This window comes from Numenius arquata, chromosome 9 (assembly GCF_964106895.1).
Source record: "Numenius arquata chromosome 9, bNumArq3.hap1.1, whole genome shotgun sequence".
Lineage (NCBI taxonomy): Eukaryota > Metazoa > Chordata > Aves > Charadriiformes > Scolopacidae > Numenius > Numenius arquata.
The window spans coordinates 556351-581858 of NC_133584.1; the positions used below are offsets into that span (position 1 = coordinate 556351).

The window sequence follows — 25508 nt, forward strand, 5'->3', positions numbered from 1 at the left end:
AGATGGAACAAATACATCCCCGTGGCTCGGGAACAACTTTCCTGCCTCCCCAGCAGACACTTACACAATAAATACGTCCCCAGCTCACGAAATGAGGGAAGATTTGTCTTTTATCACCAATTTAAGGTCACTGGGAAATCCAACGAGCTCCTTTACATAAGGAAATCGAGCGGCTGGGTCAGAACATTTTCTGGTAAAAACCAGCATAGCTCCAGGGACCCCGCTCGGGTGGATCCGCGCCAATTAACTCTGCCGTGTGTACAGAGCCCTGATAAGTCAGCCTGTGCCGGGGATTAAGCCACCAAAAGGAGCGCAGACAAGGCCAGCTTTTATCTGCTGCTGTTTGTGAGCAAAGGTGAAAAGGCAGTTGGTTGAGCGAACCTGGCGGGGTCTGTGTGATGGAGGCTGCAGTCTGGCCCCCCCTCCCCGGGCAACTGCGGGACGTTGGGCTCGGGGACGTCCCCTCGCTGGCACGCTGACGTGAGCCTGCCCTAGGACCCGCACACCTATACATCCACACGGCTTTACAGCCAGGTGTCATATCCATCTGCAACGGCAGATCTTGAAGAGGCCTTTGCAGCAGATGTCAGGATTCAGCGCTTCCGTCAGCACCCTCCAGCTCTCCTTTTCAGAGGATACGTAGACAAACAGCTAATAGCTCTGCAGGCAGCGCGCCCCGGCCTCCCGCTCGGGGGAGAGGGAATTATCTCCACGTTGCCGTCCCTCATCGCTGCAGTTCCTCCCTTTTTTTTAAACATGGGCCAGAGTAGGGCTGTCTCTGCCCTAGCGAGGGCCACTGCTGGCCCTGCAGGGGCTGGCCCGTGCCCAGGGCTTCCAAGCGCTGCCCCGTGCAAAGGCAGGCTGCGGGGGCATGGGGGCACTGCCCTGCTTCGGACACACCGACTCTGCAGTATGCCCAGGCTTTACTGTCTGGTAACGTCTGACAGGCTGTACTGGTAAAAAAACCACCCTCTTTGCTGTTTTTCCCCCTAATCTTCGTTTTCCAAGAATAAAAGAGCTACTTTCCCATGTCTGCTCCCGTGTAAGGGACTCTGCTCACCTTAGAAGCCTTTTCCTGCCCCCATCCCCAGCACGGCTCGCCCTGCGCAGGGTGAGCAGGCACTGCAGGGGTTATCCCGGCCCCTGGACAATGGCATTCCCTGCCCTGCTGCTCCTCAGGATACCATCACACACCGCAGCTCTTCTCCAGATGCTCCCTGCTCACAGCCCGATCCTGCTGGAATGAGGCTAAACGCCCCCATTTTCCTCTCCTCCCCTCATTATGCTACTGATGAGCGCCCAGCACGAGTCCCCAGCCACAGGGCTCAGCTTTCCTCCTCTGTCCTTGCTCAACTTTCATTCCGCGTGGGTTACTCCACTCCTCAAGGTCACCCGGCCCTTTGTGCGGCATCTCCTCACCCTCCTTTACCGACGGTGCCCTCTAAATGCTCCCAGCGGCTGCCAGAAATGTGCCCCGACCTGTCAGCTGAGGACACGAAGGAATACAAAGCAGTTTTAAGACTTCCCTAAGTTACCTGGGAACCATCACTATCACCTTTCCTCCAAGCTGATACTTTTCCTATTTATAGTCCATATTTTTGTCTTTAGCCAGCAGAATTGGGACCGGTAAGGAACATCTCCAGTAATTCCCCCCATGGCAGCTATCAGATACCTACTCAAGCCTAGGAGATCTATCACGTTTTTCCTGGCTATGAAAATTGATTATCTTAGAAATCATAGTGTGACGTTACCCGACATTGGCAAAAGCTCGTTATGTTTTTTCCCACTTCCCTCCCTCTCTCCCTCCCACGCTCCCTCTCACGTTACCCTCCCCTCCGCAGCCGATTCACAAGCCTTACACGCTGCTGTCACACGGCGAGCGACCCCGCTGTTACTGCTCGTAAATACGGGACGTTTTTTATTTGCTCTTCTCCAGTCACAAGCCTGATGTTCCGTTTGCTCATTTCTTAGATATGCCTGGGATAAACAATTTCATCTGCCCAGTCTGTCAAAGTCCTAGGACCAGAAGTGCCTTGTCCCCAGTGCCCACCTCTCTCCATCAGAGAGCAGAGAGCTCTGCAAATGTTGCTGTGACAAGGTCTCTTTTCCACCTCTGCCAGTGGCTTTTATACCCCGTGGGGCAGGGGAGCGGGGGCAGTTTGCTGCTAACTCCTGACTGAGACGCAGCAAGCGATTCTCCTACCATTCCCGTTCTGTTCCCGCCAGGCTTAACCGGGCTGGGACTGTCCCTCGCACGGACCACAAATCCCTTGGGCATGTCTGCAAAGATGCAGCTCTTCTCAGGACCGGGCCCTCTCCCTAACTCACACTCATCCTCAGCTCCGCTCGGCTACTGAGGTGGCTACTGAGGTGTCCTCGCACCGGCCAGCACTCCACAGCTCTGAGCCCACAGCGCGGGCTTGTTTTCACCAGGCCCTTCCTCCCTCTGGAGGGGATCCTAAGGCTTTCTCCTCTCCTTTTGCTTTATTCCCTAAGAGTGTGACCAGTAGGTAGAGGGAGGTCATTCTCCCCCTCTGCTCTGCACTGGTGAGGCCACAACTGGAATAGTGCATCCAGTTCTGGGCTCCCCAGTTCAAGAGAGACAGGGAACTGCTGGAGAGAGTCCAGTGTAGGGCAACTAAGATGATTCAGGGATTGGAGCATCTCCCTTATGAGGAAAGGCTCAAAGAGCTGGGGCTCTTTAGCCTGGAGAAGAGAAGGCTGAGGGGAGACCTTATCTGTGTTTACAAGTACCTAAAGGGTGGGTTGAAGGAGGATGGAGCCGGACTCTTTTCAGTGGTTCCCAGTGACAGGACGAGGGGCAACGGGCACAAGCTGGAACATGGGAAGTTCCATTCAAATATGAGGAAAAACTTCTTTCCGGTGAGGGTGCCGGAGCCCTGGAACAGGCTGCCCAGGGAGGGTGTGGAGTCCCCTTCTCTGGAGATCTTCAAGCCCCGCCTGGATGCAGCCCTGAGTGATGTGCTCTGGGCAACCCTGCTTTGGCAGCGGAGTTGGACTAGGTGATCTCTAGAGGTCCCTTCCAACTCTGACAATTCCCTGATTCCGTGATTCTAATACTTTATTCTGTTCTCCCCCAGACCTCTCTAAGCAGACCAGGCTCACCTGGTGTAGATAGGCATAATTCTCCCTGCCTGCAGTTAACCCTTTCCAGGCCGGTGCAGGATTTTTGCATGAGGTCTCAAAAATGTACTAAAGAGCTGAAAGAGACTGACCGTGAACTTCTCCTTATTGCGTCATAACGTGACGGGCGGGCTATTTACTGGAGAAAGAAAGTGCTTTGATGTTGACTTAAATGTTGTTCATTAACTCCTTTTCCATCTCCGTGTTTCAGACTATGCTGAAACCCAGTATTTGCTGCCTGGGAGAACATGTTATGTAAACTTCTGATGAAAAGTAAATATTTTTTTTAAAGGAACCGGTTATAACTGATCCAGTCTGAAACAGCTCCTATAAAGGAGGAAGGAAGGTCTCTCTTTTCTGACATCACTGTGTTCAGGCGGACAAATATGACAGCCGCCACCTTCTCAGGAACAGCTTCCAGGCAGTCACTGGTTTTAAACCTCCTGAGACACAGGCGGATATTTCGGGCTGTGTATCACCCCCTCTCCAGTGACACAGGGCTGTATTTTTCCCATAGGCTGTGCTTAGAAGTTTTAATGTTTGAAGAAATTCAGCCTTGCACCTAAACCACTAGTCCATGTCACAAACCTTACACAAAGGCCAGGAAAAGCACAGTTCCTGTCCTTGGCGCCCAGCAGCCTCCATGCTCTTATGAGTCCTTCGTGCTAAGGCAGAACTTGTCACCCCCAGGTCTCCAGCGGCATCACCAAAGAGCTCTCCAGCGTCCCCGGCGTGGCGGTGCCTCCACTTCTCACCCAAAGAAGCTGAAGCCGAACCCGCCGGTGCTTCCAGCCGCCGTTGCAATGGCAGCGATAGCCCTGCTTTGCCTCGGCGGTTTGCCCAAGCGATCTCCGGAGATCCCCTCCAAACGAATTTTTATCACTCCGTGACTTGACTGGTTGCATTATCCAGGTCCCCACTAGCCGCCGTCCTTCCCCTCGTGCCAGCACAGCCGCTCACTGGATCTGTTAGCCCAACCATGGAGTTCACCTGCCAAAGGGCTAACCTTACCACAACGAATGACTCGCGTTCTGCTGGCACAGCTCCCTGCGTCGCCTCGCCGCATGCTCCGATGAGTGGCGGGGGAATGCCAGGGAAGGGCGAGAGACGGTGGCCAGGACCGGGGGACAGGACCTCCCCTTTCCACGGCAGCCGGCAGCCACAGCCACCAACCAGGAACATCAGCCCGTGCCGTCGGGGCAGACGTGGGAACCAAGCCTGCTCCGTGCCCCACGCCTGCCCCGCTTCCCCGACGTGCCACAGCGTCACAGATGTGGTTGAGTTTCTCCGATGGACATCTGCCAGATTGCCCTGAGTCCGGGAAACACCAGGCAGGGATGATGGCACCCGTCTGGCCTGCAGGCACGGAGCAGTGGCCGCACAGGTTTTGGCAGTGGCCGTCCCTGCGCCAGTGCTCAATACCTGCTACGGGCACCATCCCCTTAGTCTTCTCCCAGCACGTCCACCACATCACTGAAGGTACAAACTCCTGAGTCCAGAATACGCCTCTCTGGGACGTGTCACTGGTGCAGGTTTTCCACAGTTTTCTGAACACTAAAAATTATAAATATAAGAGTTTTACTGCGGGCAAAATGTACTTAATCCCCCACACGGTGCCTCCTCTAGTTCCTAGCTACTCTGAAGCACTTTGTGTCTGTAGGCTCAGGTTCTTCTGCCCAAATGGCTTCTCTTCAGAACCATGGACACCTTTCTGCTCTTATTTCAGGTCACATTTCTTTGGCCACTGTTACGCAGCAAACTTGAACCTCTGCTCTAGGAAAGCCCATCCATCCTTCCCTCTCTCCTACCACGAGCTCCCCACAGGATTCTGTGAGTCTTGATATCTGCTTTGCTCTTGGTAATTTTCCATTCCGTAATGTCTTTAAACTTGGCTAAGTCCCTTCAAAGTCCCTTCAAACTTTCCCAGCTCAAGCTCCCCATTTAAATATCCGTCCCCCAAAAGCCTGAGTACAAACTCTTGCACAAACTATGCCACGTTGTCCCCAGTCGGAAGGGACAGGTTATAAACCCAGCCAGTAAGTGAGAAAGGGTTTTTTAAATACCTACAAAGGCTCTGCACTGGCCTTCTCTAAAAGCTGTTCCATCCTGATTAGTTTCAGTGGAATTTAATGGCTTTTCCTATTTTTCCCTCCTGCGATTCCTTTCACAGACTTTTGCTGGGAAGTTTCAGCTTGTGGCATTCGAGATCTGTCCAAGATCCCACCCCGTCTGGCTCAGGGCTCCGAGGGTTTTTCCACAGGCTGTTGTACCCTCTCCGGTGTTTTTGGTAAAGATAAACTGGATGGAGACAGAGTGGGAAATGAATATGGAAATCTCTATTTCAGAAATAACCTAATAATTCCTGCCCCAAAATAAGATGTTTTGTGTCCAGCTCCAGCTTTGGACTGGAATAGTTCCTCCTGAATGGTGGGAATGATCTTCTCACAGACTTATACTTCTTAAGGGATTATTACTTTTTCTGGATTTATTTGGGGCAGCTTTGGGGTTAGTTACAGCTGATTTCCGAATGCAGAGGAAGCCAAAGAGCATATATTCCTCTGAGAGCAAACTGGCTTTTCCTTACAAATGCATATTGATGTGAATAACGGGACCCAATCGTGACCCAGATCTGTAGCCCTAATCGTTTATTATTGAGCGATGGCAGAAAAAAGGGTTTCCCCCCCTCATTACCGTCCTAATACAGAGCAGAAATTGTTCATTTGCTACTGACTGAAATTTTACTTTCAGCAAAACTGAATAGAAATGATTTAATCATTCACCCTCTATTTACCTTTGATATCAAAGCAAAGCTAACATAGGCAGCTTCATGATGCATGTAAAACAAATCCCACCAGAGACCATTCCAGGATTTTAGGGGAAATTATTTGCATCATTATTATTCTACTGGGCTGCCTGCAATTTTCAGATCAAACCCAATACATTTTTTCCCCCAGTCTCTGCAATGACTTCCAAAACGATGCAGATGATTATTTCATTAGCATGTACCCAGATGGTAGACTGCCAGGCGCAGTTACTGTCATTGCATCCAGCTCTCTGTAACGCAAGGATTGCTGAGAAAACAGTGCATTTGGCCACTGGTTATAGAAATTAAGACCAAACCAACAGTTACAAACTCAATTCAAACAAAATCAATAAAAGGTATGTGAATCATCAGATTAGCCACATTAGACATAATGTTAACACTAATGTCTCCGTGTAAGATGTCTGGCACAACCCCGAGAGGTGGGAAATGTCTCACGGGCTGCTCCCGCCCCATATCGTCACTTCTCATTGCCTTTATTTAAAGCCAGTTCTATTTAAAGCTGTTCGACACCAGTCTTGCAATCTATGCTGTGGGTACACCTTAGGCCACAGATGAAAGACAAGGACCCAACAACAGCCTACAGTAAACAGGGGAAAATGCATATTCACTTTAAAAGATCATTTTTGCATCATAGCAGTCAGCTCCGTCTGTAACATTTTCCATACTGGAATGGCAGCGGTGTTTATTCCAAGATTATATTTTGTATAAATGCAATGTTTGTCTCTTCCTGCCTCTAAGGGATAATTACCCATGTATTTTGTAAAACCACTTTGGATATGAAAAGCACTGAGTATAATACCGGCTCTGAGGATAAAGCACCCGGTGTATTGTAAGATTCCTTACTGAACCACAGAGCCACAGAAACGCACCCCCCCCGAGACGATGCTGTACAAGGAGGCTGGACCAGCCGCCTGGTTCGGGTGCTAACGAGCTGCGTGCGGTTATTTTCGCACCCATCCTCACCCTGGGATCTTCTCAGCTGCTGAGTACTCCCCTCCTCCTCTCCTTGCTCGGATTTCTTCCTTTGGGTGTCCACCTCATCTCCCTGGCCCCTCTCAGCAGCTCTGCACTCCTCTTTTCTGGCATCGGCACCAGCCCTTCTTCTTGGGTAGTCCCAGTAGCCAACAAGCCTCAGATGTACGTGCCCTTCCTTAGCCCCCAGACCACACAGAATTTCATCCTTGCTGGGCACAAGGACCGAGCGCGGTCTGGGGATTCCTTCCCCCACTAAGCCTTGGGCCTCTCTCTTCTCTGCGGCGAGTTGCCCAGCACACTCTGTCTTCCTCCCCAGACAGACCCCCGGGGAGGAAGGTGATGGCAGCAGAAGTCACCTGGCTTCCTCCGTTGGACCGTGACAGGGAGGCAGAGATCCGTGGTAGTGTTTGCTGCCGGGAAAACTGCTGCCCCTCTTCTCCAGGAGGAGGCAGAGGCCGGGTCTGGCCCCAGGCTCCCAGCTCAACCCCAGGGGTAAGGCATGTCCCAAAGTGGGAAAGCAGGATCCACGAGAGCGGGAGGCAGCACATCAAGGAGACAGCAATTGAAATACACCTTGCGCTGTTTTAGAAAGCCCTTCTCTGTCTTTTCAGGCACGGGTGGGAAGGTTGTGCTGTTGGGTCTGGACAAGCTAGAAGCCAAGTGTTATATGAAAACGTGTCTGCCACAGGAAGGTTGTGAGCACAGCTCCTCTGTTGAAATGTACCACATACACTTCATCTACGGATTGGCTTTAGCCTTACACCTTGGTTCCCCTGGCACAGCTGCTGGCGTTAGGAGGCACTAACGCGATGACAGGTCTGATAGCCTCCCTGTCTGAGGCAAACGGGGGAAGCAGGAAGCAAGAGAAATCAAAGAAGAAAAATGCGTCTCTCCATTAATGCACAACAGCAAACACTCCGGCCATATTCTCGCTGAAAGGGACTTGGTGTCTCGGTCAGTGCTTTGCCTAATGAGCTACCAACATCAATCTGTCAGCGTCTGTATTATTTGAAATGGCCTCTGCTGACACAAGGTATATTCGTGAGCTGGCCCTCCTGGGCACTGGAGAGTTCAAGTCCTGGCCAGTTGATACCACACTGAATGATAATGAAGGGTAACAGAATAATCACTGCCTTCCCGCTCTCCAGGGGAGGCAAGAATGTAGTTGGAGGGATCTCCCCCAGCCAGGAACGGCTTTTGATTACAGAGGGGGAATATGAGCTGTTTGGTTCTCTGTGTACAAACAGTCTCTGGCAGTTCTTTGTAGCTCTCCAAAGCACAGGTCGCGCATCTGCCCATCTGTGCCGGCGTTTCCACGAGCCTGCCCCACGTACCTGCCTCTCAGGAACTCGCAGGGCTATATCGAAAGCCAGGAAACAGATGACTGACAATAATTAGGAACTTCAAGCAAAAAATCCCCTTTCAGTGCTCTGTCTCTACCTGTTCCCATGACACACACATAACATTACACAATAATCTTTAACAGGACTTCGGCTGCGCTCAGAAAATTATTTTCCCTGAAAATATCAAGTGGGATTTCAGAGGGGAAGATTTCTAACCAACACCCAGCAGTTCTCTCCAAAACCAAATCCTTCACTTGCATCGTTTCACAGCAGCATAACGGAAGCTTCATACAACGAAGCAAATTATTTGTTGTGAAATTTGAGGCAAATGGCATCTGCTCTGCTCTCGCCGGTGCAAAGCTAACGCAAGGTCTGGTTTCCTTTCAGAAGGTGCCTGATCACTGCCAGAGCCTGGCCTGGCCAAGCCCTGCGCAGCAGCGGCAGCGCACACCTACCCCGGGAGTTATACAAGATAAATGCCGTGTTTGACACCGGAATTAACAACTTTTCTGTGAGCAACTCACGGGTCTCAAGCTGCATGAACTAGGCCTCACCTCCTCTTCTACAGCAAGTGAACGTTACGTGTTCCATGTTGGCAGTGAAGGGCTTTCCTCCAGCTGTCCCAAGGACAGTCTCAATAATTTGAGCTATGGCAGCAGATAAAATAGGGATTTCAGACGTATTTGGCGGTAAGAAGATGATGATGTAGACCCAGGCTGACTGTGCTAGACAAGAGGACTCAAAAAGACCCCAGGATCCCCTTCAAGAGACGGGCCTGGGTGTCAGGGAAAGGGTGCTGCCACCAGCGATGAGGAATGGAAATAATGGCAAAATGCGAATCCCATTGAGATCAACGATGCTCGAGAGAACAGCAGAGGGGATACGCCAGAGGCAAAGCTGAGGTACCCACTACAAATCTTCACGAAATCCTCACCAAAGCAGTTCTGTGAGTTATCCTTACCTGTTTCATTCATAAACCCATGCACACACAGGCGCCGGTCTGCACCAGCCAGTCAGATGCACACTTTGTAACAGGCAGAATCCATCACTGTTGGGTTCAGAATTTCTGGGCTGAACACAAACAAAGACAGAGCTCTCTTTCCTTTGGCGTCACGAAACTTAACAAATTCACAGGCACACCAGGAAAAGGTATGATGTGCACCTCTGGATACAAACGTGACACTGGATGTTGTTTTTAATCACCCCACGGCGCCTGCCTTCACATCTCCCCTTTTTTCAGACACCCAGGAGAAGGTGACCTGGGCACCTGTGTCTGTTCCCAGCCCCTCGTCGTTATTGCCCTTGGCAGCTCGGTGTCCCTGTCTGTGCTGAACCTGGCGTCCTGGAAATTAAGCAAGGAAAGCTGTAAGTCTCGTTGTCATAGAAGCCACCTGCACTTCATGTCTAACATGGGAAATTTCAGCTCCTTAAGCAGGAGTGTCTATATAATTTCTTTCAAATCACACTAACGTGAAAAGACCCGCTTCCCCGATTGGAAATGTGTTATTAATACCTTGTCTCCGTGCTATTAAATGGAAACGTGACCCCCACGTTTCCTATCCCAGTTCCAGTTTTCTCACCATGTGGCTGGAAAGCAGCAGAGAAAGTAGAATAAATGGATGATTTAGGGACATGTAGCAGGAAAAAAAACCACCATCATGATCATCTGCCTCACTAAAAATAAACAACTTTAATTTTTTAAAAACTCTCTTGCTTGTCAGAAGGATGCAAACCTCGCTGGGATATTGATGGAGCTTGTCGTGCCCCCGAAGGAGCGCTCCGAGGTGAGAAAGCCTATCAGTTTGTCACCCTTCCACCTGCCATCCCTCGGCCTGTCACAGCACGGACCCTCCTGTAGCTCCTGTCACATGGAAACACATGCCCTGTTTCCAAAACAGTAGCCCAGCAAAACCAGGTAACAACTTCATGTTTTTAGGCTGACATGGCCTAAGAACGAACATGCAGCTTTTTCTAGCAAACTCAATGGCAAAAGCACTTCCTGGCGGTGCCGAGAGCAGAGCTGGTTTCTCACATCAAACCCATGTCATTGCAGCTGGGATGAGGGAATGCGGAGAGCACAGCAGGTTTCCCTAACGCTTCTACTAAATTTGGGGCTTTAACTCAGCGAGGGAAGGTAACGTGGAGTTATCACGTGGAGTTCTCCATCAAAGGGATAACAGCATCATAGGACATGACAGCATCCACACCACTTGTGCATTTACATCTTCAAACACTCCTGCGAGTAGAAGGAATTAACGTGGCATGTTTCAATTTGCCTTTTTAAACTGGAGCCGTGTGTCTGTGGACACCCTGGTAACGCCAGGACAGTCACTGGCTCTCGCAGTGAGTGGGGTTTGAATTCACCGAGAGAAGGAGAGGTCAGCCTGACTGCAGAGCCTGTTTGCTCAGGGAGAAATGCTCCCCTTCTGTTGTCTCACCCTCTGTTTGCTCCTGCTGTTCAGCTCCGCGGCCTCTTCCCAGGTATCTGGCTTTATTTGTTCTAGGTTCTGAGATGAAGCAACGATCGTGGGGAGCACCCATATAAGCCGGAAGCCCAAACTATGGCATAGGGACATAGAGCCAAAAGGAAAACTTCAGTAGGTGCTGGTCTCTGATTTCCCAGTTGCCACCTATCCATCCCCTGCACGGCTCTCCCGCACCCATCCCACTGCACGACACCGGGAGAACCACCACGTCCCTGCAGGGCTGAGGCAAAAATATCCCTCTGCTAAGAGCTGCGTGGCAACAGAAATAACTGGGACCCTGACAAAAGGGTTAAAAAGTCTAGAAATTTAGGAGGGGAAGGTCTTACATCCCAGGACAGCACGGCACAGGGTCAGTCATACAGGGGCTTGAAAGCCCTCTACTCGGAAAACTGCTCTTGTTTCTGACAGCAGCATCACAACACGCAGCAGAGAAAGCGTGGAAATGGGGAGGAAAACTTAAATCAATCAAAAACTTCACTAAGACAAAACATCTTACATAACCTTCCCACTGGGAAGAGAAGGAGAATAGACTTTCATGTAACAAATGCTGGCTGTGTCACTGGATGTGCTTCTGGAAGAGTTTCAGTGGCAGAGACAATAGAGCAGCGAAACAGAGCATGAGAGGAGAGAGCAGAAATAGACTTGCTTGGCTTTGTCTGGGAGAGCTGGTCAAAAATCAGAATTTCCATTCCAGTAAAAATTTCAGAATTCTTGACAACTTTTCATGCTCTTTCAAAAAAAAATAAAAAGTTCAGTGAGTTATTTCAGATCACAGAAGTAAAGGGGAAAATAGTTGTTTCCATTTTACAGTTAAAAGAAACTAGAGATTAACAGATTGAGACCAGCAAAGGTGAGTGAAAAGGAATCTCTAGCTGGGCACCCAGAACTAGCCCCTCCAAATGTGATGCTGTGTCTGCAATTTTATCTCTCAGCTGCAAATACTACAGCAAACTATGGCACATGATCAGCCTTCCTTCCCTTAAAGACTCTCATATTTAAAAAAAAAAAAAAAAAAATGTTGAAAATGATACTTTTACAGCCTGGTAAAACTGTTCAGATTTCACAGGCTTTTCTTTAGCCTGGAACTGCTGGTACAGGGAGACTGAGGGACTGGGACTGCAGTGAATCTCAGTCAACTTTTACCTGCTGAAGACTTGCCTGCACGGTGGAAAGGGGCCAATAGGATTATGCAAATCCATTGGTCTAATTTGTCTTGAGGTTTTCCTTAGACCTCCATGGGTTCTCATACACTGTATTTTTAAATGCTGATTACGCTGTCATTTAAGGACTCAATATGCTGCCTTGACAGGACCGGTCACTTCAATTACCCGACTTTTTCCCTGTGTTGTCTTGCCTCCGTGTGCAGGTTTCCGGGTGGGTGATGGCTATACAGAAGACAGCCCTGATGTTCCAATAGGCTGTGAACTCCGTGATCCAAAAGTAATGTGCTTAATCAAGTGTAAAGCAAGAGGTGATTAAGTTTTGCAGTACTGTACAATGCCTGACTGCTCAGAAATGCATCTTTTGATGTGGTGCAGAGAACTGGACCAGTTCTCTCTGCTTTACCAAAAATTGACGTTTTAGTAATCTGAAAAGAGAACCTCAGAAATCCCCACAAGTGTTTAACTTTGATCTGAAGCTTTAAAAAGATGATATTTATCTGTTTGCTTGTTTAATTTGTTTGAATTCTAAGCTGAGGAAGGTGTCAACTCGACATCTTGTGGAAGCAATCCTTTGCTTTTTTCCAGGGGAGGTTGAGCAGGGGCAGCAAGTTTCCAATCACTGCTTGTTCCAAGCATCCAACCAAAAAAAAAAAGAAGAGAAAGCAAAAAAAGAAAACCATCAACTCACCTTTCCATTGTGGTTTATATGAATTATTAAGAACTGAGATTCAGTGGAGCCTCAGTTCTTGAGCACAGAATCAATACTGTATTTTATATAACAAGGGCAGCAAACCCAACGCCTTCTGCTTCCATCCCAGTGAAGCCCTCTCAAGTCCCTCAGACAGCCCAGCGCCAAAGTCCAACACCGCAGATGTGAGAGGTGGGTAGGGGTGGATTGGGGTGGATTGAGGTGGATTCAGGAGGATTGGGGTGGATTGAGGTGGACTGAGGGGCACTGAACGCTGGCTGGGCCCAAGGGTGGGGATCAGTGGCACAAAGCCTGGTCAGAGGCCAGTAACTGGCGGTGCACCCCAGGGGTCAGGACTGGGGTCCAGTCCTGTTTAACATCATCATTAGTAACTTGGATGACGAGGTAGAGTGTCCCCTCAGAGAGTCTGTAGGTGACACAGAACAGGGAGGAGTGGCTGATGCCAGAGGGTCATGCTGCCATCCAGAGGGATGGGAACAGGCTGGAGCAACGTGCTGGCAGGAACCTCCTGGAGTTCCATCAGAAGCCTGAAATCCTGCCCCTAGGGAGGAACAGCCTCACACGTGAATATGTGCTGGGCCTCACCCAGCTGGGAAGCAGCTGGGCAGAAAAGTACCTGGAGTCCTGGTGGGCACTGAGTTGAGCGGGAGCCAACAATGTCCCTTGCCTCACAGAGGGCTAACGGTGCCCTGGGCCACACCAGGCAAAGCATGGCCAGCAGCTCTGGGGAGATGACCCTCCCCGTTCCTCAGCACTGATGAGTGCTGTGCCCAGTTCTGGGCTCCTTGGTGCAGGAGACATGGACATGCTGGGGACAGCACGGCAAAGGCCATGAAGATGACTGTGCTACTGGAGCAGCTCTCCCATGAGGAAAGGCTGAGAGAGCTGGGACTAATTAGTACAGAAAAGAGAAAGCCTGGGGGGGATCTTAATGTACATAAACACCTGAAGGGAGGGTGCAAAGAGGATGGAGCCAAGCTCTTTCCAGTGGTACCCAGTGACAGCAGCAGAGGAAATGGGCACAAACTGCAACAGGAGGTTCAGTCCGAACATCAGGAAACGCTGATGGGCTCAGGTTGCCCAGAGAGGAGGAACTCCCTCCTTGGAGACATTCAAAAGCAATCTGGACGTGGCTCTGGGCAACTGTCTCTGGGTGGCCCTGCTTGAGCAGTGGAGTTGGACGCGATGACCTCCAGATGTCCCTTCCAACGTCAACCATTCTGGGATACTGTGATCCTGTGAAAGACACGTTCACTGCAGCAGAGTTGAGATGTGACCTTCTGCCCAGGAGCCCATGGAATTCAACTCACTTTCTTGTGCTGTAAGAACTATTTGCAGCCATGACTGAAGGACAACTTTTTACTATGTCCTGGACATGAAAGCGAGAGAACAGCTCTGCACGGAGTTCAGTGAGGAGTTATTTCTGCAATTATTGCCTCTGGAGCGAGGACGCCAAAAAAGGGCCAGTTGTGATGGGACCCAGGCCTGCAGGGTCCTGACACCAGCAATCCCACCCCCAGAAGGGAATAATTAGGCAGGTCTGTGGCCCTCTGCAGCCAAAGGGTGGGGCAATTAAATGTCATTTAGGTGAAAAGCAATTTCAGTCGGCACCTGCTGGAAGTTTACCCCAATGTCTCAATCTAGGAAAGGTAAAAGGGAATTAAAAGATTCACAGGTTAGAAACTGAACTGTGGGTTAAAAGTAAAGAGTAAAATACTGTATTTCTAAATAAATTTGCCATAATTCAAAAGATACCCACAAGGAACACCCAGAGCACAGTTTTGGGACACCAAACCTTTGTACTTTAAGTGTTCCAGGCCAAAGTCAAGAAGACAAATGATCACCCACACAACAGAACAAAGGCCAAACACCACCTGCTGCAAACAGGGGGAAGAAACAAATCACCCTCAAATCACCCTTACTGCAAGAGAGAGGAAGAGCCTTTCTTTTCCCCAGGAATCTTCCAATGTGCAAATCCCAGTATCCAAAGCTCACCTCATCTCACCCAGCTGAAGGAAAACATTCCATCTTTTTAGTCTCTTCCCACTCTCCTTCTTCATCACTTAATCTGTCCGACCAAACCATTTCTATTCATGCTGGTTTCCAGAAGAGAGCCATGACTCCAGACTGCTTTTCCCAGAAATCCTTTAGCCCCACCAACACTGTCTTGCAAACGGAGAAATACTTATCTAAAGTGAAAACTTCTAAATATGCTGAAGTCCTCCTATTCATCTCCAATCTGCAGCTAATTCCTGAGCTCCTTGCAAATGACGACAGAGATTCAGATATTTTAAAGCCCAAAGGGACCGTTACTATTCTGCAGCCTGATCATCACCATCCAATGGATCATAGAAACCTACTCTGAAATCCCCGCAGGAAAAGCTTCTACTGCTTGAGCTCGAGTCCATCTAGGTAAAGTCATCTCACCTTCAATTAAAGACCTCAAATGCTGGCCACATAGAAGACACATATTCTGCTCAGAGAACGTTTTTGTTACCCAGTGACTGTTTTGTAAACACGTACACTGTCAGTGCAGACATCAGCTGGAGTCCCGCTCCCGAGCCTTTCAGCAGCTAATTTTCAGCTACATGCACCTTAAAACACTTTTGTGCCCTTCTCTTTTGGCTCTTCTGCCAAATCCTCAAATCTGAGCAACAGATTCCAGAAAAATTTCTACAAGATGCCTGCTTTGCAAAATGAAATTCCAGGAACGACTGGAGGTATTCAGAGCATTCAGAGAAAGAAAGAGCTGATGCAAAAGATTTAGAAACTGTGTCTCATTTCCTATTCCAAAGGAATTTCTGTAGCAAAAGTTGCTGTATAATTACATTTACTGTTGAATGTGATCCTCAGAACTGATTCAAATTCCATTTTCTCATTTACCATGTCACTGATCTCACAGCTCAGACTGGTGTCTGGTGAGATTCGGGCCGTGACAGAACGTGTCCTGTTTAGAAGGAAGTGCAATTAGCACTAGCATCTCACCACACTGAACAGGAGGGCTCATATTCCTCTGGCATCTACTGTATTTGGCTGGCAGAAGAGGGTCTGAAAATTATGTTACATTTTTGCTGACACTTTCTTCTTTAGCTGCTTTAGCAGACTTTGCAATATCCTACCTGATAAAATTTACTTTGGCCAATATTAATCAGCCCGCTTGATGTCCTAACATTTACTTTGCTCTTTTGTTGTTTGCAATGCCTCTTGGAACTGGGACAAATCTCAGACATGCGCTCAGGCAAAGTCTGTGCTATGTACTATATAAATGAGAACCCGGCTCTAGCTCCCTACCTGCCACCTTAACAGTGGTCCCAGAGCTGTATTTCTGAAGGGGGTGGCCTTTCCTCGGCTGCCATGAAGGCACTAGTAGCTTTAATATTGCTCATTCAGCTTCCAGCTCACAGAGCTGCTCCCGCAGCTCCCCCCCCGGCTCCCTTGGGCTGCGATGACCCAGAATCAGAGGCAGCAGCTGAATTTGCTGTGAATTATATTAATGGCCACAGTCACCACGGATACAAGTTTGCCTTAAACAGAATCGACAATATCCGCGTGGTGCCCCAGGTAAGTGAGGAGCCTGCGGTGTGAGCCCGGAGATGCTCGGGAAGGAGCAGCGAGCCCTGCCAAGGGCCGCATCCTCAGGCGGGGTAAATCTCCGCCGCTCTGTTGATTCTAACGGGGCAACGCCACCGGGTAGCAGTGGGGAATCCAGGTCACTGGGATGGATCTCAAAGACCAGAGCGGGAGAGGGAAACGTTCAGGTACTTTGGGACGGTGCTTAAAAGGGCTCCGTTTGCAATCACAGCCTGCTTGCTAGGGCAGGTCTGTCCAAGTGCTGATTCATCAGCCCAGCAGCTCATCTGGAGAGAAACTGTGAGGATAATCATCGTGATGCAGGTAATTATTTATTGGCTAAATGCATACCTATCGGTACTCCATACTATGAGTGATTTTGTGGTAGGCATTCATTTTACCGAATATCCCAGTGAGCTGACAAGGAAGCTGAATGGAAGTAACTGTGGCTTGTGGTCTCATTTTCACTGAGACCCACAGACACGGTTGTAGTCACCTAGAAAGCCTGTAGGAATGGTTGTGAATACAACATATGCGCCCAGTCCAACCCTTCAATTCTCTCAAAACATTGAAAACAGTCCCAAATATTAACATGAATGAAACTCCATGGCTGTTTTCTACTTGTTATGAGACAGGATACCGAAGTCATCTACAAAAGACTAAACCAGACATTAATGAGTAGAAGCGTGCCCCCAGATACCCACACAGAGACACTGCTGACACTGCCTTGCTCATATTTTACACTAAAATAACTTCAGTGGTTTCAGTGGAATCACTCGTGACTGAGAGTCAGCCTTGGAGCCAGGGAACCTCGCTTCTGCCCTTCCACCCACGTCTCTTATGCTATAGTTGCAAAGGTTCAGGAACAACCACAGAAGACCCTGCAGCCCATAAACACCACGAGTGTTGGGGCTGGAACTCAGCTGGTGCAACTCAGAGTCATTCCAAGGGACTAAGTGGGACAGGTCAAGGTGCACCAGTGTTTATTTGGTATCTGGTTAGGGAAATGCAAAGGTTTTTCATCAACAAAGCCAGCATTTGGTCTTTTAAAAACACCCAACAAAATAAAATCAAGTTAATGTAAGAGAACTGACCCACTACGTACAGGCTGGACTTTCCAAAATTTATGGGCCAGTTCCTTAGCTGGAAAAAATCAGTGTGATCATCTTGACTTACTCCAGCCAAAAACCTGGGTCCTGTTTGCTGTGAAGTTAAGCAGCAAGGCCACATTCTGTCACACCAGCGTATACCTGGAGCTGCCCACTGACAGCGACAGAGACCGCAGCGCACAGACCCACAGAAGCCTGGTGATGTTTTGTGAAGTAATTACTACAATTCCTGGTGATTTTTTTTTAATTTCAGGGGCTGAATAATGACATAATGTTCCTCGAACTTGACTTGTTAGAGACCACGTGCCACATTCTCAACCCCACGCCTCTTGCAAACTGCACAGTACGGAGCTTCACACAACACGTGAGTGTCTCTCACGCTGTAGCTCGGTCCGAGGGTGCGCGGTCAGTTTGCCAATTGCTTGTACCACCAACCGCTTGTAACCTCCTTGTTGATTTAGTTGCCTTCGTGTGATGAAGGATTTCACTCCTGGGTTTCTTCCACGCCCCGTTATGTGAGGAGGACAGGTCACTCTCAGCACGACTTGCCCCAAACACAGCCCTCCCTTGGCTACATGCGGGCTGTTACCCGGTGAAATTCCATGCAGTCTGGCCACAACTGCAGAAGAGCTGTCCCCTTCAGACAGGGCTCTGCCTTCAAAGTGATGCTCGGCTGGGATTTACTGGCCTCAGATATTTAGTTCTCACACAACTGTGACCCAGCCATGAAAAACTCTCCCCACGCAGAGTGGTGGAAGTGGTGTCTGAGCAGGGGCAGCTCCAGTCTCTGGGCAGAAAGCAGGGTCAGCCACTGCCAGTCTCAGCCCCTGTTTCTAGCATGGGCCCAGTTCACAGAGCTCATGACTAAACTGGAATCATCATCCACCCCTGAAGTCACTGGGGCTCAGATCCCGTTTCCCGTCCTGGGGGAGGCAACTCTAACCGTTCCCTCTTCCTAGGGGCTCCACCTCTGCCTTTGCTGTCTCCTCTGCAGCTGGATGGGGTTGCCATGGGCCAGCTGGCCCAAGCAGCAGTTCCCATGGCCACTGAGCAGCTGAGACCAGTGAGAACGTCATCAAACAGCTCCGCAGAAGCATTCATTCATCAGTGTTCATATTCTTTGCTCTTCGTGAGAGAGGAGCCTGAGGCAAATGTCCATAATCTGGCTATGCAGACACCTCTGATGCTGTTGAGACCCAGATTTGGATCCAAACGCTGCAGCTCTGCTCTGCCTTTTACAAAATCTCAGCACCCGCCCAGCAGCGCCTTTGCAATCACCTGATTTTGCCAGGAACACTCAGCCAGGATCCGTTCTTCTGAATTTAGTAATAGCTGCCCTTTTCAGAAATTCCTCTTTATCCGAACGATGTAACCCTTTGATTTTTGTCTCTTTCTAGGCAGTTGAGGGTGACTGTGATGTCAAACTGCAGAAGTTGGATGGAAAGTTATCTGTACTGGCGAGTAAATGCCACTCACACGCAGGTAAAGACTTTGCTCTTTGGGTTTAATCCAGAGCTGGAGGATTAGCACAGCAGTGCTTACCGTTCACCAGCTTCTCTGCCTCTGAAAGCCAGCAAGAGCTGTGTATAAACACGGCACAAAGGAGGGCCGTTAATAGGTTTTATAAACCCAGCTGTTCTGAAAGAAATTTTTTCCCTTTTCTGATTTCATTCCCCCACAAACGCAGCCCTCCCTCTTTGCTCCTCTTGACTGTGACAATTAAGATACGCTGAGACTACCTGGGGAGCAATTCCCAGTTCCAACCTGGAGACTGCTGGGACTGAGGCTTGTCACTCAGGAGCGTAGCCTCAAGAATGTGATTTCTCGTTGGACTGAATTTACTGGAGCTTGTCGATCTTCAGAGCCCCTTTGCCAGATGGCGCTTATTTACTAAATCCAGCATTTTCTATACTGCCATGGGGAAGTGGAGTGTCTGTTCTGCGTGCTCTGGATGAGATCTCGTCTCTCTGTACGAGATCTCTCTGCTCTATAGATGTTTTCAGTGCTACTTTCAAAACTGGGGAGTGAATGAAGCAACACGCCCAAGCAAACACAGTTCCAATAAATTAAAATGTCTTCATAGAATCATAGAATTGCTTGGGTTGGAAGGGGCCTTTCAGATCATCGAGTCCAATCTAGTCCACTCTTCATTTTTCCAGCATTCCTTGTGTGAGCCGAGACATCTTTTTGTTGGTGGCATAGATGGTTTGCCAGAAAGAAAATTGATTAAAACCTGAGTAAGAACATTCAAGATGTGCTGTTGAGGTTCACAGCACTTTGCCAACAGAAAGGCTTGAGCGGCAAAGTCGTGTGAAATGGTGCCATCTATAGTCTGTGCTGCAGAAATTCCTTCCACCGCCATTTGGGACAGGGGGTGACTGTTTTGTGTGACTGAATGGGTCCATAATGGCTTTCAGAACAACTTGGGGTCTAATCGAAATGAATCGGTTTGGTTCCTCCTGCAGACTCAAGCGAAGACCTCCTCCAGATGTGCCCCGACTGCCCGCTGCTGGCGAGCCTCAACAACACCGAGGTGTTGGCAACCGTTACGGCTGCGCTCAACGAGCACAACAGCAACAGCGCCGATCCCTACCTCCAGCTCCTGGAGATCGGGAGAGCCAGGATACAGGTATCTGCTACAACTATGTCTAACCTTCCGCGCAAAGAGTGTCTCCTCTGGGTAACTGTGCAGTGCTAACTAGTTATGTTTGTGAATAGGTTTAGCTGGGTCTAAACTCTCCCACCGAATTGTTCTTGATTTCCCAAGCATTCTGTGTCCTTTTAGCCACAGGATTCCCTTTGACTTCAGTGGGAGACTCAGAGCCAGAAGCCACAACATTTGCCTTTTATCTTTCCTTAGCAGCTCTGCAGTTCCTCAGTGCAAAGCCCGTTAAAGAATTTTCCTGTTTTACCAGTATCACCCGGCGCACAGTGTCTCCGTCGAGTTTGCTGTGGCTGCCACCAACTGCTCGGCGGGAGAAGCAAAGGATAATGTGGAGGCCTGTCAGCTGCTGCCCGAGGACCAGTCCGTGAGTACCCCCACACCTCAGTCCCAGCTCCCCAGCGCCGGGGCAGAGGAGCCGCTCGCTGCCACGTGCTCGCGCTGCTGCCGGGACAGAGCCGGGGCAGGGTGGGAGAGCCGGGGTTCAATGCCATCACGAGACACTCTCCAGTGTTTCGTTCCTAAAGCTGTACCGCACCTTTCTCTTCTCTCTGACGTATCTGGGCTGAATCCTGATGTATTTGTGCATATTTCAAAAAGGTGTGAGGAGCAAAGCGTCCTTAACACAAAATATTTTTAATCAAGAGTATAAATATTATTGTTTACTCTTCTTAACACGAGCACCTGAGAAACTCAGGCTCTTTGTACTAGACAGTACACAAACACACGCCAAAGGGCTGACTGCTTCACCCGCCCACAATTTAATGCTGTCGGTGTGCTTTGTACAGGCTCTTGAGAATTATACTGTACACTTCTTCATGCTAAAATTCTTCTTTTGCTTCTGATGAAATTGAGTCCTAGGCAGTTTTAGTGGGTGGGAACCTTTTAACTCAATTCCAATATATTCTTTCCCTCCCTTATATCCAGACATACAAAGGATCTTACTCGAGAAGAATACAGGGCTCTCACTTATTTGCCGGTTATGCATTTAAACAGCTTGGCTTTGAGTCCAAGAGATGAAAAGCAAGCACTTTGCTGCTCAGATAAAACATGAGAAGATGTAGCTATTTCTAAATGTACTGAAATTCAAAATTGTAATGCTGGTCTCCTCTATTTTATAACTATTTTCTCTTGACTGTGTTCTGCTTTGCCAGAATTTTGGTTTCTGCACAGCATCAAGGTTAATACGCCCCTCCGAGGACCTGAGAGTGGACTGCCAGCTCTACGGACACCAGGTACCACACCACGTGCTCCCTTCCCTTCCAGAGTATTCTGCTGGTAAAGCTAGAAGCAATCACCCCGAGTTTGCCTCTTTCACTGTAGGCTGAATTAGCTCTCTCTGATAACTTGAGTTTTCATTTTATATCCTGAAAACCAAGGTAAGGTAGCTCCTGATTATCCTGTGGGTTTCTGTGCCACCTCTGCCACCCAGACTCTACACAGTCTGTCCTGCCCGTCCGGGAGCTTCACACCTCTGGGAGGGCACAGGGAACCAAGCTCTGCTCAGCGAGGGGGACTGGGCAGAGAGACGTAAAACAACACGAGCCATGGTGGCAGACCAAACCAGCTGGGGATTTTTGCTAGTAGTTCATCAGACGTGAGTGAATTCGGGGCGCCTGGCCTGCACTGCTGTAGCAGGGGGCGGGAAACGTCGTGTGCGCTGAACCCGAGGTGTTTGAGCTCCACATGGTCCCAGAAGGGCTGGGTGGAGGTTGAACACTTCCTGCGGACCAGAGCGTTACACAGTAATAATTAGCTGTCTGGAGGGAGACGAGAGGAAGCCTAAGACAGCCGGTCTTCAATGTTTTGCCAGCGGCACAGGGGGGCCTGAAAGTTCATGTGGCACAGAATTTGGTGCTAATGATCCACCGGATATTAAAAATGTGTTCCCGGGCTCCTGTGTATGTATTCAAATGCAAATCAAAGTTCTGCGATGGTCAGGAGTATTTTGTGCCCGGGTTGGAGGCCTGTGTATAGCTGGGAGCAGGGTACCTCCTGAGGTATCAGTGACCTGTACATCATAAGGCCCAGGCTGAACACAAACACAAACTGTTTTCTGTTTCCAGCCTGGAGTCACCTACTCTCAACCCGGACAAGATACATCAGCGGGTCTGGTGCCCAGTGTTGCACAAGGCTTCACCAACCACAACCTCAGGCTCTCCCACAATAACCCTGTGGCATCCGAGTCCGCCTCCTCAGAATTTCCTTCCTCCGTGCTCTCAGCAAAACCCGTAGCAAAGAGAGCAGTGGCAGAGGCTGCTCAGCACGACAAGGTACCTCGCCCAGTTGGCTTTGTGCCTCCTCCTCCTCCCTGCCCGGGGAAGATTCGGCATTTCAGTATCTAGGCACGGATACAGCTACCCAGGGGTCAGTGAGCAGCGGCAACACACAGACCGCAGCATCAAATAGGTGAGAACACTTGTCTCTGAGCCCAAATGAGTTCTACCCTCCAGAGAGCAGAGCCGAGGCCAGGATCTTGCAAAGGCCTGCCCCAAAATCTAGGTGATTACAACATATAGCAGCTGTTTTCTCCACAGACAGGGATGCCCTAGTTAAAATACAGAAAATAATGTTTCAATGAAGCTGTTGTAACAGCTATCCAACAGTTGTAGCTTTGCAATCGAAACACCACCCGAAAGGTTACTACAATAAAATGTTCCACAGAAATGCTTTGGTACCTTCTGTCTGTATATATTTTCATTTAGTTGTCAAGTATCTCCTTCACGGCATTATGAGTCATATTCTGGGCTTCATTTCAAAACCAGTGTGCTCCTGTCCTTCTCAGCTTCACAGGGATGTGTGGGTGCTGAGCACTGTGGAAAATCAGGTCAGTCCTTTCTTTTGATCACACACCAATAACACTAAAGAAGTGGCAGGAATAAAGGTCTTTGTCCCTCCCCCCTGGAGCATTTCCGAGCATGGGCCTGCTCTGAATACCCACCAGAAGCACCTCCATGCTTCTGGACGTGGCATAAGAGCATCCATGTCTATGGAAAGAACAAAGAACCAGGACAGGTTTGTTGCTGCATAGGCTGAAGGCGTCGATCCCTCCAGCCAAACACGTGGGTGTTCTCTGCCTTCCAGCAGACCCCCAGGCGCATGGGGTGACCGGGGGGTACTGTGTGCACGTGCGGGAGTACCAGCTCAAGGCAATAAAAATATACTACAGACCTGTATCCCTCAGAACAGCACCCAGGCAGTGATGGCGATTTACCATTGTCCCAGCACTCAAACCTTCCCCGAGTTTCTGGCACGGGTTAGAGACAAAATCTATTCTAGGTAGAGAAGTAATAAGGGAGAGGGGCCAGAAGGATGGTTACTGCCAGCCAGCCTGGAATTCCGCAGGCCCCGGGGAGCTGTCGCAAAGACATCATGAATCTTTAACCAGGAACAGCACTCGCTACACGGTAATTATCATGCAGGCAGCAAAAGCTGCAGAACACATGTCGGTTCTGAACTGCTGCAATAACCTGTCCTGTTCTCCTGGTTACAACCCGCCAGCACGCGGGAAACAACACAACTAACGTTTGTTCTGGTGGCGGTGCAACAGGCTGCTGTACAGAACGGTGTCTGTGTCCGTGGGGAAAGGAACAGCCGTACGCACCGGCACCAGTGCTTCAACTGGTGTGTGGAGGGGGAAGAGAGAGGGAAATGAGCCCAGCTCTCAGAATGTTCTGCACGCCGCCACTGGTTTAAAAGCGCTGGCGTTAAGCTGCATACATTTCTTGAAGTGGTTAAGGCGGGTGGTCATCCCATCCCACCGCATGAGAGACGGTACAGGATTTAATGAAATGGCCACTATTATGACCTGCATTACTGTGACATCAGATACACGAGCCTGAGGTTTTAACTCGCCTGGAGCAATCAGTTTTCCTTGGTTTTGTATTTTTAAAACTAGGAATCGCCTTAACCAAACCATACAAATAGTCTTGTCTATAACAAAGTGGGCACCAAGTTATAGAGGAGACAGTCTTTTCCTGGCTTAGAAAGTTCTCTGACAGCAGACACAGTCTGTTTATAAAAGGGATCCCTGTCTGGGGGGGTTTCTGAGCTCCAGAAATGCTGCATTTCCTTGTTGCCTTTTCCAGGCACACAACACAAGGACATGTAGCAGGACATCTGCAGACTCCACGCTCCACAGATGTTCTCCTACACCTGACCCAACTACTCTGCTGCTTCCTAAAACAGGGAGAAAGAAAGAAGGAAAAGGAAAAAAGGAAAAAGCACAATTGCTCTGTGCTCTCCTGTGATTCCAGTTGGTGGCTGCACCTCCGCTTCCTTCTCCTTAATGCTTGCCCTCTTAAGGACACATCTTGCCCCTTCAGGATACATTTTCCATGCCTGCTTTGAAGCAGTCACTTTGTCTCCTCCGGGGGGCCCCTGGATTCACGCACCTTACACCAGTCAGGATTTAGTAACAGATTCCCTGGGCAGCGAGTGCTGCGAAATGGCAATAGATAAAATACAAATGCCTCCGTCCCTGAGACGCAGCGTGAAGAGCGTTGTCAGGTCTGCATCACTGGCTGACAATGTTTTTCAGCTTTTTCAAACCCTGTTTTGCTGAAGCGTATGTACTTCATGTGCTGCTTGGGCTGGACATGCTCAGACTTCCCAGCTGTGTCTATATTTTGAGCTCAGCTACTTCAACAGAGAAATTTTTTCCTTTCCAGTGGGAGGAAGCGCACAAAGAACAGAGCCAGGGATATAACAATTCCCCATTATAAGAGGCACCGCCACAGCCAGTACTAACTGGCACCCATCTCCATAGAAATGCCATGGACTGTAAGGATAAAGAAAATGAGTTATTATCCTTTCGCCGCAGGGGAACGTTCCCAGGCAGGAGGAGCAGTGTGAGCGAGTCTGCATTGCTGCTCCTGCTCTTCCCCTGCCATGGCTACAGCAGCGTTTCTCCACATCCACCCCTGCATCCCCTCCCTCCAGGACACAGCCCCTGCACCATCCCTCACCCTGAGTTCGCAGAGCAGCTGGGGACACCTGAGGTGGCCGGGTCCAGCAGCCACGTGTCCCTTCTCTCCTGCTACCTGAGGGTTCCACCCCTACCACCAACCAAGGTCTCCTTAGAAGGGTTCCAGCCCCAGGGCTGTTGCAGGTCTCCCTGGCCATGATCCCACCCAGCTTTCCATGGACATTCCCTGGGCCATGTCCTGTTGTCCCCCAGAGGAACAGGCTTTGAGCACTGCTGGGCTAAAGGGCTGACATTCTTTATACCACCAGGAAAAAAAGCAACAAGATAGAAAATTTTACCCCCCCCCAAACTTTACAGTAGTATTAAATAGAGACAATTATGTCCTTCACTTGCACTTTCCTTCCTCGCTCAATACTGGGGCAACCCTCAAACCTAAAGGTGCTTGGTGCCACCCAGCAGAGAGCTGTGACCACAGAGACCCCTGTGACAGAAAACGCGGGCCAGGGAAATGGATACCCGGCTTCTGGTATCCTTCAAGGTGAAATACTGCAGTATTGCCCCTTGTTAGAAAACCAGTGACTTTCACCAGGATCCTC

The 25508-nt window shown here is 49.5% G+C and overlaps 1 protein-coding gene across 1 annotated transcript; it reads left to right on the forward strand.

The window, feature by feature from the left end:
* Positions 1-15933: 15933 nt before the first annotated feature.
* Positions 15934-22649, forward strand: AHSG (alpha 2-HS glycoprotein). Its single transcript, XM_074153772.1, has 7 exons — positions 15934-16205; positions 17577-17687; positions 18721-18805; positions 19789-19952; positions 20239-20352; positions 21140-21220; positions 22052-22649. Exons 1-7 carry the CDS (start codon positions 15999-16001, stop codon positions 22328-22330), a joined length of 1041 nt encoding a protein of 346 aa, XP_074009873.1. The 5' UTR covers positions 15934-15998; the 3' UTR covers positions 22331-22649.
* The last annotated feature ends 2859 nt before the right edge of the window (positions 22650-25508 follow it).